The sequence below is a fragment of the Pectinophora gossypiella genome, chromosome 16, assembly GCF_024362695.1.
Source record: "Pectinophora gossypiella chromosome 16, ilPecGoss1.1, whole genome shotgun sequence".
NCBI classification, from domain to species: domain Eukaryota; kingdom Metazoa; phylum Arthropoda; class Insecta; order Lepidoptera; family Gelechiidae; genus Pectinophora; species Pectinophora gossypiella.
This window is the reverse complement of record NC_065419.1, coordinates 837,817-854,594: the sequence shown is the minus strand read 5'-3', so window position 1 is coordinate 854,594 and position 16,778 is coordinate 837,817. Positions and strand designations below refer to the sequence as shown.

General features: G+C 37.8%; 2 protein-coding genes across 12 annotated transcripts in view; both read left to right on the top strand.

Moving 5' to 3' along the window:
- LOC126373942 (golgin subfamily B member 1-like) overlaps positions 1 to 16,778 on the top strand; it is a 109,677-nt gene that overhangs the window by 72,110 nt on the left and 20,789 nt on the right. For all 11 annotated transcript variants that reach the window (XM_050020307.1, XM_050020303.1, XM_050020306.1 and 8 more), the window contains 3 exons: positions 7,318 to 7,482; positions 7,766 to 7,883; positions 8,449 to 8,628. In XM_050020307.1, coding sequence (XP_049876264.1) covers positions 7,318 to 7,482; positions 7,766 to 7,883; positions 8,449 to 8,628 — 463 coding nt within the window. The remainder of the gene's footprint in view (positions 1 to 7,317; positions 7,483 to 7,765; positions 7,884 to 8,448; positions 8,629 to 16,778) is intronic.
- On the top strand, positions 11,959 to 15,539 carry LOC126373954 (uncharacterized). The gene has a single exon (XM_050020348.1). The coding sequence runs from the start codon at positions 12,352 to 12,354 to the stop codon at positions 15,226 to 15,228; it is 2,877 nt and encodes a 958-aa protein (XP_049876305.1). The 5' UTR covers positions 11,959 to 12,351; the 3' UTR covers positions 15,229 to 15,539.

Below are 16,778 nucleotides of genomic sequence, written 5' to 3'. Positions count from 1 at the left end.
ATAGTTTTGGTTTATTTTGTGAAATGTGAGGTCACACGAAGCTCAATCATGGCCGCCCGTGTTTGGGGTCTTGTAAATCTTGTAATACACAGATAAATAAACGCATTCTTGTTTTGTAAAAATAAAATAAAAATTAAAAATGATCTTAATAAAAAAAACTACTGGATAATTATCATTAAATGATACACTACCTTATCCGACATATTTCATATTTTATTATTATAACTGTCAAGTAGCCAATTCGCACAGCACGCGACACGGTTGCTGTGCCGCGAGGGCAGCTCATCACAGAAACCCAGGAAAACGTTAGTCCATTGTTTTAAGTTTACGCGGTTATTATCATAATTAAAACACATAATAACGGGTTCTTACCGCGTTTAAAATAGGGATATAACACTCCCGATATTTCGACACTGTTGCAAGTGGCACTTGCAATATTTTAAACGCGGTAAGAACCCGTTATTATGTGTTTTAACGTTGTCCAACCGAACAGATTTTGAAAAATTAACGAAAAAGGTCGACGTACGAATGACTAACAAGAAATATGAACTCCACCCACGTCAATTTCATATGGAGTACCAGACGTAGACCTATCGGAAGCACTAGACATCTTACAATAAGTGCAGTGATATCATAGAGCATATGAGTCAGTCAAGCGACCCTAATACACGGGATGTGCTCTCAGATGATTAGTGACTAGCTGTTTTAACTTTCATTACAATTGACATCAGGGTTGACGGTAAATGAGCGCGTAATAAGTTCACCTTCTGACCGATTATACAGGGTTAGTCGCATCGTACGGAATACTGAGGGGAATGATTGATATCAAATGAAATTTCCTGTCGGAAAATTCATGAAACTTTTCAGTTCCATACTTTTGGAAATTAAATCTAAATCATGGTCTGAAGCATCCCTCAAAGTCCTCTTTACTGTGTCACTAATATACTGTATGATTGCTTTCAGAGCGAAGGATGTGTCTACGTCGTGTTCTGATAATTGTTTTCTTTTACCCATTTCTTCTGTGTCTAAGACCCATGCGCTCGCCGATATAACATTTCCCACTGTTTTCTCTAATGTTGATTCAATGTTTTCTTTAAAAGACTCGTTAGTACCACTACACCAGGGTTGATGATGTTGGTAATCCACCTCACAACCCACACGATGGAAGAAGACAAGATTCGCTGTCCTATCTCTCTTTTCTTCTCTTTTATTATCCTCTCCCTTCTATGATGTTTTAATGAATTTATTGTGGCTTACAAAAAGTAAAAATTAATCATCTTGGTTTTGATGTTGGGGTTTTCAATGACTTAAGCGTTTCAGTCGCTCATATTGTGTTAGTGTCGTTTTAAATCTAAAAACACGTGCGTTAGAAGGGTATGACATAACTAGTAGGAAGATAAACAGTGGCGTTACAAATAGCGGAGTCAGCCCTGCGCGCTGCGCCGGAGTCGCGCTCAGCTGTGTCGTTGGCGCGGCGTTGTAGCGCGGCTAAATATATTATTGTTTCGCGAGCGTCGAAATTGTGGATGAGGCATGTCATTGCTCTGCAGGACGTATACAAACGTTTGAATCGGAAATTACTTCTAATAGTTAAAAGTTTGCGGTGTAATTATGTGGGGTTTGTTTGTATCCAAATCTTATTTAAAGAGTTTCCGCCCTTTTCTATCCTAAACAATATTCTATTTTATACACAAAACCAAAAACTAAAGACAATCGTTATCAATACAGTCACAATCAAAGTTTACGTATATTCTACCAAACAGCGTTATGAAATCTCAACTACACACATAACACCGCATCCAACACTTCAAAACTCTGAACACCACACTCGTCCCGATTTCACTGCACATCGCTTAGTCGCTCCCGATGTTCAACAGTGTTCTATGCTGTCGTAAGGTGCTCTCATCATAACAATTATCATCCATAGTGATCACATTGTACATAGTGATGTAGAATCATGTGTGTTGTGTGTGTGTGATGTCCCTGTGGCATCTAATGAGAAAGTGGTTCGGTATGGGCCTCCCCGATTTGACGGTAAGTGCCCGGTTATTTTTGTTTGTGATGCGTTTTGGGAGATGTTTTTGAGTTGTGAATAGTCGGGTTTTCGATTAGGCCAGATTAAATATTATACAACTCTTTATTGTACGCACATTAGTATAATTAACAACAAAATACAAATACAAATGTGTTTTATCTCGTATTGTTTATTTGTATTATTATTTGGCGTTATTATTTTTAGGTGTATGTAGTGTCTGAACAATTGGGTCGTGTATTAGGTTCAATATAAATTATGAAATTCTGATTATTAAAAAAGACAGATCTAGAAGTAACGAAAAACATTTTCATTTTTCTATTTAACTTATTTAAGAATTTTTATAAAAAAAAAACGTAATAAGTCCGACATTTTGTCACGTTTTTCTATGATGTCACACTATGCTATTTCATTCAAATTCCATAGTAATTTTGTGTTTTGAGGTTTAGTAAAAAGTAACTGATTTGACAAGTTGGAAACTACCCTATAAAGTGAAGACATTGTTTTTCTTATATGGGATCTTGCAGTGTTGATGGATATTAATATTTTCTTTATAAATTGATGATGATGCTTGATGCTCTTCTGTCGTGATTCATGATAACAAAGAAATTTAAAAAACTTCACCTTATGCTTTAATATGTAAATGTCCTCTAAACACTAGCATAAAAAACCGGAAGATTTCAGGACCTTGATGTCATGCGGGGAGCTATAATGGCCACAATAACAACGCATTCAATTTATTACAAACGCACATACAAACATACAATACGTATGATGCTATTTGTCTGCCTGCTCTTCAATTGGCTCATAATATTGATAATGGGAACTTTATTGATGTCTATTAGCTGGTATCGATGTAGATACTGTTGGAAGCTTATCAGATTTTCAATATGCTTTCTTTAACCCTGCAACTACCTCCGTGGTGCAGTGGTTGAGCATTAGGCTCACGATCCGGAGGTCCTGGGTTCGATTCCCGGTGGGTACATATCACAAAAAAATATTTGTGGTCCCTAGTTTGGTTAGGACATTACGGGCTGATCACCTGGTTGTTCGAAAGTAAGATGATCCGTGCTTGGGAAGGCACGTTAAGCCGTTGGTTCCAGTTACTACTTACTGATGTTAGTAAGTAGTCGTTACATGAGCCTTGTCAGGGACCTTTGGCGGATCAATAGTAACCTTGACACCAGGGTTGATGAGGTTGGTACTCCACCTCACAACCCACACGATAGAAGAACCCTGCAATACGTAACATAACATATTACTATGATCACCGCCACCTACCACGTTGGTTTAACAGGAAGCTCGGTGAGGTGTGGGTACTTAATTCATCTTGCCATGAATGCACCTCTGACTACCTCAACTGGGATATAGTCGTGAGCTTATTTTATTTGGTCATATAAGAATGACAGCAGGACAGAGCTACAGTACATAGCCTAGTGTAAAAGAGATGAGAGATATGTCACTCAATCATGTTTTACAGGGTATAATACAAAAGATGTCCTGCTTAAAGACGAACTTGTAATAAGGCAATGTGCAGAGACGTGGCTTCATAATCTATTCTCTCGTGAGACACTAATAAGTGACTGCAAATTATGGGAAATCTCTGTCTACCCCGTGAAGGATTATTGGCCAGAGTTTCACAATATTGTTCAAATATTACCGTAAATCTAACATTTATGAAACGCATTCAATGACGCGTAGGTTTTTCAAACAATTGTTACAAAGATTTTTTGTAAGAAATCTTATCGAACGAAGTATTCTAAGGCTCTGCTTCCCCATGCATGCCTATTAAATCAAATTGTATTTATTGCACAGAACTTAATTTTATCATATTCAAATTCAAAAGTATCTTTATTCAGTAGGTAACATAGTTACACTTTGAATCGTCAATTTTTACAAAACGAACGTCTCATCAGCCTAAAACTACTGCAGCTTCTCACAACCTGTATAGCCGGGGAAAAGAAGCATACAGACAGATGAATACATGGTTACAGTACAATTGGGCCTATCTGTCTGTTAACGGGTTAATAATTTTTGGCCCTCATTAATAGCCATTCACTCAGCTATCGGGTTATCATTACCCTGACCATACGAATGATGAGCATGATATTAGTAATATACCGTACATAAAATAAATAATAGTACCATGATGACAATAAACCATTGCACATTATGTAAGTATGATCGCGGTAAAGATTGAATGCGAGGCGCGGCGACTTCCCTCTATTGTGTGCCAATTCATTCTGATTGATAGATTGGTCAATTCAGATTTTTCACATTGCACAAACATAAAAAAGGAACCATGCGTTTGAATTGGATTCGCTTATGTAAGTACGTAGTCGTTACTTGAGTCACGTTAGGGGCCTTTGGCGGTTCAATAATAATTCTGACACCAGGGTTGATGAGGTTGGTCATTCACTTCACAACCCATATGATAGAAGAAGAAGAATTGGATTCGCAATAAAATAACGTTACGGTTTTTGGGGATAAGAATTTCAGTTCAAGTGCTAAATATGTTCTGCGTTACACTATAATTTTACGGCTTTCATAATATGCACGTGCATATCAAAACCACAACTCAACAGTAGATACTTTTTATGTTTATCTTAGTCGCAGTAGTCGTTGTATGTATGAGCTATGTCAAGGGCCTATACGATAGTAAAACTGACACGACCGTTGATGAGATTTGTCATTGACCTCACAAACAACACGACAGAAGAAGAAAGTTTATCTTGACATTGGTAATACTGAAATGCAGTTATCAGCCAATTTAACGCTTGTAATAAATCCATTACGTTAAACAAAACGTCCGACTTCTACGCGTAAACGATAGGAATAGGGTAGTTTTCAACTAGACAAATCAGTTACTTTTTACTAAACGTCAAAACACGAAATACATACATAAACTCACGCCCGTAATCCCTAATGGGGTGGGCAGAGCCACAAGTAATCAAAGACAACTTGCAGCCACTGTTGATACGATGTCGTAAGCTGGATATGATGAACCTTATGGTGATAAGCGATCAGCCTATCGCCCATAACATTAGTCCATCATGTTATAGGACACAATCCCTCTGTCGGTTTTTACGACATGCCCGGGAAGACAAGCAGCTGAACGTTTTCTATGTTAAAACACGAAATATTAAAAAAAATATGAAAAAGCAACTTGTGATGTCATAGAAAAACGTGTCAAAATGTCGCACTTAATAATGAATAAGTTAAATAGAAAAAGAAATCATTTTTTTTGTTTATTTAGATCTGTGTTTATGTAGTAATCAGAATTTCATAATTTATCTTTGGCCTAGGAAACTACCCAATTATTCCAAATACGTCCAAATAATATAAATGAACAAATGAAAAGAGGCCTGATAAAGTAAATGTACTCGACCCAGTGCTCTCTGGAGACCCCTTTCAATGTATTGAGGGCGCGTCGGTCGGAAATAGCGCGGCCACTAACCCGGCAAGTTAACACCGGGTGCGATGAAGTTGATGATAGCTGGCTATTTATAATGTCTATTCCATCATCGGTAAGGTTTTCTGGATGTTAGTTTTTGTAGTGAATTTTCTGAAAATGTGAAATGAAAAACTAATAAATTATGGTTACTCTGTACTTATGAGATGCTGTGCGAATCCCGTCCAGAGTCATGATCTTTTCTTTTTGTGAGATTTCAGTGCGAGTTGATAAATGTGAAGTATACGATTAAAAGTTGTCGCTGATTATGATGATATTGGCCTTACACACAAATGTTAACAAGATAGGGAGCTAGCTGGTAGTAAATTTCTAAGGCTTTTCTTGTGAGAGATGAATAGCCTAGTGATAGATGTAATGTTTGATAAAGTGCAAGGCACCATCATCGGTTTCTACGTGAGACAAGGAAGTTGAAGGATATAAGATGATTTTCCTCATCATCCCGAATCATGCATAACAACTTATTTTGTTACATTTAGGTTTTACCAGTCAAAACAGATGCACCTGACTCAACCACGAAATCGAATCGTAACAGTTTATAACCCGTGTCTACTGCTCGACTTACCACAGTAGTTATAACGACGATGAAACAAGGCCACCGCAGGCGTAAAGGGATTAAGTTGGTTCGTGATATTATGAGGACGGAAGTCGACCGGCCTGGTTATTTCTTTGTCGTGTTATACTTGGTGCGTGCTGTGATTTCAAAGAGATGAGTTGGATTGTATGCGTTGGAAGATAATGAAGATGAGTTAAAGAGATTCAGTTGGATAATTTGCCTCAAATATCATGATGAATGACTTACTACATAAAGATCGCTTTTTAGCGATACGGCCGCCATTTGCCATGTACCTAGTTAATTCTCTTTTGTAACTATCTTATTTTATTTCGGTGCAATAAAGTATATTTGAAAGATTTAAAAATACTTAATTTTTTTTTAAGTAAATATAGTTTTTATTACTCAAGCTTCGAAAGGACAATATTCGTGAGTCGTGTTTCTCGCCATATCGGTGAGTTCAGTCAATATTGGCAACAGTTCAAAATTAAACTGGTCGTTCTGCCAAAAATTTGGCTTTTCCGCCGTTTTGTGTTGATGTTAGCAAGTGGCGCCTCGGGTTTCGTTTGGTTGCGATATTTCGTTAGACTGTAAGTTTTAGAGTATTTAAAATACTCTCCATTCACATTAACTAATTGGGTAAAGCTACAGGAGTTCAAAAGCACGCAACGTTCCCATCATTTCTCTTGTAATATGATCCCATGAACATTTTTTTTGGGTGGGACATTCTAATTTAGAATTTATCTCAACATAATACGGGGTTTTCAGAAGTTTGACTGTGTTACCGCTAAGTGGTATGCAAGGACATTGCAATAATAACAAGTGCCATATACACAACATCATGTACAGTCATAAGCAATATCATGTACCCACTTTAGAACCCTGTCGCATCAACATATTTGACATTTAGTGAGACTTACACTATAATTTTTCAAAAATGTTAATATGACATCATACTAAAGTACATGCATATTGATGCTCGTGAACGTACTATGTTTACAGAATCATTATTCAAAAAAATCATAATTACATTTGTAAATAAGGCATAAAATATAAACGTCTTAAATAAATAAATGCAATAAAAGAGCATATCCCACAAATTGGCGAATCCACGACATGCTAAGTCTGAGGCTGAGGGCTCTCACTCTCTCAACATGAATTCATACATACACAAACTCACGCCTATTTCTCTATATAAATTCAATGCAAATAAAACATTGAAGTGTGTGAGTGGTCAACAATGTGTCCTGTTCGTGGGTGCAGGAGGTGCGTGCGGAGCGCGACGTGCTGCAGGCGCGCATGTCGGAGCAGGCGCTGAAGATCTCGTCGCTGTCGGCGCGCCTGCAGCAGCAGCGCAACGACGCCGACGCGCTCGCGCAGCAGGCCGCCAGCCAGCTCACCGTGCAGCTGCACGACACGCTCGCCGAGGTACCACGGTTCCACGACGCCCGCGTTATTTATGGAGTCAATTTAGAAGCTTCTATTTAGAAGATAATAACTCTTATTTCTTTTTATTATATTTTTTGCTTCTACCATTAGCCCCTGAGATGATTTATCATTGTATTCAAATACTGGTTATATCAGACTAACAGTTGCGTGAAGGCAGTGGCACAAACTTATGCATCTTACCGTGTGGGTTCGATGACAGGCTTCATCAACCCTAGTGTCAGAGATGTTTATGTGCTAATTTCATACGTATTTCATATTACAGGTACAAAGGCTAAAGGAAGAGTTGGAGTCGAAAGACAAACAACTGATCAGGATGAGGCAGACAATGGATGAGAAGGATAAACTTAATGAGCAACACCAAACTCTGTACGGAAACACATGTAAGTTACACCAGAACTCTTATTGAACGTTATGACTGTATCCTAGTAAAACTACCACTTTAATCCATGTTAAAGCTGTGTTCGTGTTTGTAAGGACACATTTATTAAAAGCTAAGATTTATAATATGGTCATAAGGCCTGTCGTGCTGTATGGTTTCGAGTGTTGGGTGACAAAAGAGACGGATGAATGAAAGAAGAGTACATGTGGCAGAGATACGAATGTTAAGATGAATGTGTGAAGTTACCAGAACGGTCTGAGTGTAGCGCCGGTCACTGAGAAATTATGGAGCAACAGGTTGGCATGATATGGGCATGTGATGAGGAGGGATGAAAGGAAATAACGAGGAATGTTATGAGAATTAATTTCAATGGATATAGGGGTAGGGGATGACCCAATAAAGTGTGGATGGATTGTGTAAAGATGGATATGTGTGTCAAAGATGTGAGTACTGAGATAACGACTGACAGAAATGAATGGGATAGTAATACATGTTGTGCCGGCCACACCTAGAATGGGATAAGGGCAGGAGGATGATGATTATATAATACATGTGTTTGTTCACAGGTAATCCCAAAGACAAAGTTATAATTCTGGAACGGGAGCTATCATCAGCTCAGACTCGTATCGCTCAGTTGGAGTCACTCGCTCGAAGCTTGGAGACGGACAAAGAGGAACTTCAGACTGCGCTAAGAGACCACCAAAGGGCGCTAGCTGAGAAGGAGGATCAGCTCCAGGAACTACTTGGTAAGTCAGTGAAGAGGTTCTGTTATATATTAAATTACAGGGTAATCATATAAAATAAAAACTGCATACTCAATTCCTATTGCATTGACGTCAATGCAATAGGACTCCGGAACCATCAAGTTTCATTTCAATGGGAAATCGTTAGTTCGGGTTTGGAATTCGGATAGCAACTACGTTTTGTATAATTCTAATACATTTTCTTTAAATAAATCTTTTTAGCGTAAATAAAATTGTTTTTAAAAAGCATCACCTGACCCACCCCGTAATAGTGGTGTCAGAAGTGGGATACCAGTGAATTTTTACCGTTTCTTCGTCGATTCCTGGTATTCCATAACGCGTTCGCGTAAACGAATCTCATAAAATTTGTGTGGAACATTGGTGATGTGTCTGTGAAATTACAAACTTATAAACTAACACGCTATTCCTGTCCGCTCGTCGTCGCCAACCCGACTCCGGAGTGACTTCCAAGTTCTCAAGTTATTTTCGTCACTTCGTCAAACTCCTCAAAATCTTCTAACTCACCGTCGAATTAATAATCACGGTTAAACGGCGACAGTCTACCTTCCCCGCATCAGCTCGCCGATACTCGCCGTCTATCTGGAGGTCTAACCACGACAGTAAGCCTTACTTCGAGAAGCCTGCTGGTGGACCACCGAGACTGCATCCTGGGGTCAACAACAAAACTGTCAGAGTAAGCCTGCCAGTCGATCGCCGTCATATATTTTTCCTGCCGCTGCGCTGCCGCCGCCGTCACCTCGCTGCCGCTTTCCTGCACGTATCCTGATTTCGCTGGAAATGAAGATTTACAACGTGGTGTTCGCGCTGGTGTTAATGTGAGTAAAATATTTGATTCACTGTAATTGCTTCGCCACTCTCTTTTAATTAATCTTAACATTCTAAATTTTGTATCACTTAGTCGATTCCTAAATATCTCCTATTATATTACCTGTCTTAATAATCCAAAATCTAAAATAATAATCTAACCCTAATACTTACCTAAATCCTATTTACATACTTACGTACTTACTTACCTCTTATAATGGCGGAAAGCAAACCTCCATCAACTCCTTCAGCTTCGAAGAAGGTTCCTGAAATTTTCATATCTGAACCTTGTCCTCTTCAGGTTCTCTGTAATTTCATTAATCCATATAAGGGTGATCGAGAAACCCTAACCGCATTTCTGACAAATTGTCAAAATGCTCTTGATCTGGCTTCACCTTGCCAGAAAATAATCTTATTAAAATATATTATAGCTAAATTAGAAGGCAAAGCACAGGTAGCATGTTCTAACAAAGTGTTTGAAACATTTGACGAATTAAAGTTATTCTTAAATCAAAACTTTGGAGAGAGGAAGCATTATAATCATCTGTTGTTAGATCTTCAATCATGTAAACAACAATTTAACGAAACTGTTGCCCAATTCGCTTTGCGTATCGAAAGCTGCTTAACATCCTTGCAATCGGAGATACACAATTCAGCTTCCCTAAAAAAGGAGCTCGTCGGTCGACTCGCTATGACCGAAGACCTTGCCTTGTTTACGTTCAATTTAGGATTATCACCACGATTGAGCACAATCGTTCGATGCCGAGAACCGAGGTCATTGAACGATGCCATCAACATAGCTCTCGAAGAAGAGAAGCTTGAAAACCTCGTGTACAAGGTTAATCGTAACAAGCAAGCTCATTCTCATTCGGAAGGTATCTCCAAACCAAAACGCAACTTTCAAAATTCTATATCATCGCAACAAAATTCGATATCACAAAAAAATTGTAGATATTGTAAAAACCCGGGCCATGATATTTCGGAATGTTTTAAACGAAAACATAATAATTCCAAACGAAATTCTAATTATCAAAACAACAATCCCACGGCTCCTATAAATCATGTTGCGGACGAAGCGCAATCGGAGCCGGAGTCGTATAACAACTCGGATGGCCCGTGCGAACTATGTGATAACGATAATTTAAACTAGTAAACAGAATTACGGACACGTGTCGACGTAATTCTGCTCGCTTAGACACAAAAGTAAATGCTAAATCCTCTCGTGTCACTGCTTCCTTAAGTTATGCTAAAGCCTGTGCTCAAAACTCTCCAAAGAGAGTCACTGTATCTAAGAGCCAATCTAATTCAAAATCTCTATCTCAACCCTCTCATACGAGAGACTCTGTATCGTTGAGTCGCAATAAAAATATTGCACCCCTTAAATCTCAACCCTCTCTTACGAGAGACTCTGTATCGTTGAGTCGCAATAAAAATATTGCACCCCTTAAATCTCAACCCTCTCATACGAGAGACTCTGTATCGTTGAGTCGCAATAAAAATATTGCACCCCTTAAACCTCAACCCTCTCATACGAGAGACTCTGTATCGTTGAGTCGCAATAAAAATATTGCACCCCTTAAATCTCAACCCTCTCATATGAGAGACTCTGTATCGTTGAGTCGCAATAAAAATATTGCATCCCTTAAATCTCAACCCTCTCATATTACGAGAGACACTGTTTCGTTGAGTCGCAATAAAAATGTTGCATCCCTTAAATCTCAACCCTCTCATATTACGAGAGACACTGTTTCGTTGAGTCGCAATAAAAATGTTGCATCCCTTAAATCTCAACCCTCTCATATTACGAGAGACACTGTTTCGTTGGGTCAAAATAGTCATCCATTGCTAAACCCTGAAAACTCTCAAAATAGTGAAGGTCCTATGAGTTCTATCTCTACTTCGTCGGAAAACAATACTATATATAAAGTAAACACAATTTCACATAAAATCTCATTACCGCATATATTATTAAAAACAAATTATGCGGAACACCCTTTATGTTTCTTAATCGACACCGGTTCAACCGTCAGCATAGCTAAACTAGCAAACTTTACGAATAAACCTTCACTATCCAACGAAAAAATTAAATTAAAGGGACTTAGCGATGATGACTCATATTGTGAAACCTTAGGGTCATTACAAATCAATTTCAATTGCATTACGTCATCCGAAAATCCTTCCACTATAACTTTCGATTTCAAGTTTCATGCTATTAGTGACAATGTTCAATTAAATTACGATGGCATATTAGGCAACGACTTTCTTAAAACTTTAGATGTCGATATTAGATATTCTCGCAACTGTTTGTATATGCGAGGTCATTCTCTACCAATCCGCTTCAATCGGCCCACATATGCCATTCCTCCGCGATCAGAAGCCATAATCGAATGCTCAATTTCTAATGATCTAAAGGAGTACGAAAATCTTAAAGAAAGTTTGGTCCTTGACCATTTTATTTCGGACGGCGTATATATTGCAAATTGTATCGTTCTTCTCAAACCTAATGGTCGAGTTAACTTATCTGTTCTAAATACTACTGAATCAGAGATCATCATTCGAGATTACCGCGTGAATCTCACTCCATATGATAAGCAGTCTTCAACACAAATATCATCTCATGATAATTTTAAAGACATTTACAATGTCCACGTTTTACATTCCGATAGGAATCAACAAGTCCTCGATCTTATACGAGCAGATCATCTTAATAATGAGGAATCCAAACGTCTACTTGAATGTTGTTCTCAGTACACAGATATCTTTCATCTGGAGGGAGAACCATTATCTTTCACTAGTGCACTGGAACATTCAATCAATACAAAGGACTCTGCTCCTGTCCATGTAAAATCCTATCGTTTTCCCGAATGCCATAAGGATGAAGTTGAAGGCCAAATCAAAACAATGTTAGAACAAAATATCATTCGTCCTTCAATGTCACCTTGGAGTGCTCCAGTTTGGGTAGTCCCTAAAAAGAAGGACGCGTCAGGGAAACAAAAGTGGAGGATAGTCATTGACTATCGTAAGCTTAATGACGCAACCGTTACCGAGATCTATCCACTTCCGTTAATAACGGACATCCTCGATCAATTAGGTCACTCCAAGTATTTTACGACACTTGATCTCGTCAGCGGCTTCCATCAAATAAAACTTAAAAAGGAAGACGCTGAGAAAACCGGCTTCATCGTCATCACAAATGGCACTTCAGGACATTATGAATTCACCCGTATGCCCTTCGGGCTGAAAAATGCCCCTTCAACATTTCAAAGATTGATGAACACTGTTCTAACAGGGCTCCAGGGTTTACATTGTTATATTTATCTCGATGACTGCATAATCTATTCTCATGATCTCGATTCACACATTCAAAAACTAAAACTCGTGTTCGACCGACTTCGTCAATTTAATCTAAAACTACAGCCAGATAAATGCGAATTCTTACGTCGCGAGGTCGCTTATCTAGGCCATATAATCACGGATAAAGGTGTGTCACCTAATCCCGATAAAATCAAGGCAGTCACAGACTTCCCTATTCCAAGGAATGCCAAAGACATTAAATCTTTTCTTGGCCTCGTTGGTTACTACCGACGATTTATCGAAAACTTCTCCAAAATCACCAAACCCTTAACTTCCCTTCTTAAAAAGGACGCAGAATTTAAATGGTCATACGACCAACAACAATCTTTCGATATTCTAAAAAATAAACTAACATCTGCGCCCCTCCTCCAATATCCGAATTTTAACGAACCATTTATTCTCACTACCGACGCTTCCAACTACGCTGTCGGAGCCGTGTTATCGCAAGGCGACATAGGTAAGGATAAACCCATCGCCTATGCGTCTCGAACACTCAATAAGGCCGAAGGTAATTACTCCACAATAGAAAAAGAACTTCTAGCTATCCTTTTCGGAGTGAAGACCTTCCGACCTTACTTATATGGTCGAAAATTTAAAATCGTCACCGATCATAGGCCACTTGTATGGCTTTTTAATGTCAAGGACCCTGGTTCTAGATTAATAAGGTGGCGCCTAAAATTGGAGGAGTACGACTACGAAATAATTTATAAACAAGGGAAACTTAATTGTAATGCAGACGCTTTATCTCGTTGCCCTGTCAACACTCTAAATGATTTTGGAGATCCCGATTCAACTCGTAATCCTTCTAATTCTAATTCTAATTCTACTAATTCATCACCTCGCGTGTCCGATGACCCGAGTCCTTCTATTTCCGAAACTTATGAACAGTTTTTACAAATAAACCGTCAGCCAGACGTATCTTATAATACAATCATTGAAGAACACAATCAATCTCTACTTAAAGCTAAGTGTAAACTGATAGCTTATCCAACGTCAATTGACTTAGATGAATCTGTCCCATACTGTACAGAAATCATCAATTCCTCCACAAGCGAACCAAATATCCGAGACATCGATCGTGAACTTAACACTTATTATTCCACAAGTAATGATAAGCATGTCTTTACTCATCTATTTATTCGTCTCAATCACTATGACGAAATGTCTTATAAGGATATATTCAATGTCTTACGCGAATACAGAGATATGATCAAATACTGGTATTTGGAGGAAAAGGAATTCGCAATCTCAGATTTTTCCGATCCTTTTAACAAAATAGTTTACACTAAAATTTACAACATTCTATCTTTCCTATTCCATGATACCGGAATCAAAGTAAATATCTATCGAAATTCAATACTATATCCTACTCCTAGTGAAGTCAAAAACATTTTAAAAGAAAATCACGATTCTGTCTCAGCCGGACACCCCGGCGTATCTCGCATGTTTGATCGAATCAAATCTCAATACTGGTGGAAAAACATGCGCCAAGATATTGATGATTATGTAAAAAATTGTCGCTCGTGTCAAATAAATAAGCCTTTGCGCCAAGTGAATCGTGCGCCGATGATAATAACATCGACTGCCATAAGGCCTAACGAAAAGGTCTTCCTAGATTTAGTCGGTCCTCTCCCTGAAACTCACGAACATAAGTTCAAATTTATTCTTACACTGCAAGACGACCTGACTAAATATTCACAGGCTTATCCATTGCAAACATGCTCGGCCGAGGAAACGGCCAGATTATTCGTTCGGTATATATCTCACATAGGTATTCCCAAAATGATAGTCACAGATCAGGGAACTAACTTTTGCTCTGATGTATTTAAGCAATTAGAAAAGTTGTTCGGTATAAAGCATATATATGCATCTCCTTATCACCCTCAAACATGTGGTGCTCTAGAGAGGAGCCACTCGACTCTTAAAGAGTATTTAAGATCTTACATTGGAGAAAACCAGCATACGTGGAATCTATATTTACCTACCGCTATGATTGCGTATAACACAAACGTCCATAGCACCACAGGATTCTCGCCTATGGAACTTTTGCTGGGTTTTAAACCTTATATCCCGAGTAGTATTGACTCGCTAGATAATAATACATATACCGACTACATCAGAGCCCTTAATTATCGCTTATGTTACAGCCGACAAAAAGCTAAAGAAAACATTATATCTTCAAAAGAACGCTCAAAAAACTATTATGATTCACGTACTAAACCTACAACTTATAAAATTGGCGATATGGTATACGTTAAATGCCATCACAAACAAAATAAAGCCTTATCACCGGTGTGGAAAGGTCCTTTTCAAATCATTAAGCTAAATGGACACCACACCGTTACATTACTTATAAATAGAAAACATGTACGTCATCACTATGACGAAATAAAACTCGCAGCTGATCAAACGTTATCACCGTAACATAACGCGCGTCTCTATCTATTCCAGGGCCGCACCACCGGTTATTTGTGAATTCGTTTCACAAATCCGAGATAGTCCTGGACTTTTCTTCGACAAACTTCTAGATGTCAAATTCACTAACGGCGAATGGAATGTCGTTACGTATTTAGATATAAGTCATATTAAACCTAATTTAGATAAAGCGGAGTTCTTATTCGAAAGAGTAAATTTATTTTGCAATTCGTTTTCATCGTCAAAGCTAAAAACAGACTGTACTAACTCTCTGTCTGCTTTACATAATCAACATATAACTAATGTCAATAAATTTTCTTCTATATCATACTTACCTGTCGATGAACAACCCCGACGTCAAAAACGAGGTCTCATTGATTTTGGGGGCTCAATCCTGAAAACCATTTTCGGCACTTTAGACAATGAAGATGCGATTAAATTCACTGACGCAATTAACCAGGTACAGACAGACGAAAAACAGTTGTCTTACCTAATGAAAGAGAATATACATGTAATTAAGTCAACTATTTCAAATTTTAATAACTCTATGTCTAAGGTCAATGAAAACGAACAAAATTTACTTAAGAATATGGACACCGTGAATAATATGTTAAATAAGATTAGTAACTCTAACGATAAGCTAGAAATAAAATCTCAATTAAGTTCTTTATTCAATTCTTTAGAAGCTATAATTTTAACATTATCTTTCGATATAGATGATGTAAATAATGCTATCCTTTTTGCAAAGTTAAATATATTACATCCTACTGTGCTTAGCCCTTATCAATTGTATAACGAGTTAGATAAGCATAGGAATGCTCTTCCTAAAAACCATGAATTGGCAGTATCACTAACTCTGCAAAACATTCATCAGCTATTAGACATTTCTAAACTCGTTTGTTATTATCACCTTAACAGAATAATTATGTTAATCAAGATACCGCTCGTCTTACCTCAAACCTATAATCTATTTAATATAATCCCTTTACCCGTTCCTTACGACGTTTCAAAACCAGATACTTTTGTACTTATTGCACCTACAAGTTCTTATATAGCAATTACAGCTGATCATATGTTTTATTCACCGATAAAAGATATTGAGAAGTGTAAAGTGATCAGTGGCAAGTGTTACGTGTGCGTGTTAACGAACGTATATTCGACAATTGCGAATCCTACGTGTGAAACAACCTTAATCACCGAAGTAGTACAAAATTTACCCGATTCTTGTGAAGTTAAATTGTTACATGGACATGTAGATATTTTTCATAAGATAAGTAATAATAGGTGGCTCTTTGCCCAATCCGAACCAGGCAAATGCCATATCACTTGTAAGAACAACCCTATCAGTTATGATGAAATTTTGTTTTCTATTGGTATTTTAAAATTGCCAAAAAACTGTAAAGCTTTTTACAAAACTTTACAATTTGATCCTATTACTGAAAACTACATTTCCAATGTAACAAACTCAATTTCTGACTTTAACATAATACTCGATGATTGTTGTGAAAGGACTAAACTGAACAAAACATTGTCAAAATTACCTTATAATAAGCTTACAA

Coding starts and splice junctions, on each gene's coding strand:
- LOC126373954 (XM_050020348.1), top strand. CDS start 12,352: ATGTTAGAACAAAATATCATTCGTCCTTCAATGTCACCTTGGAGTGCT.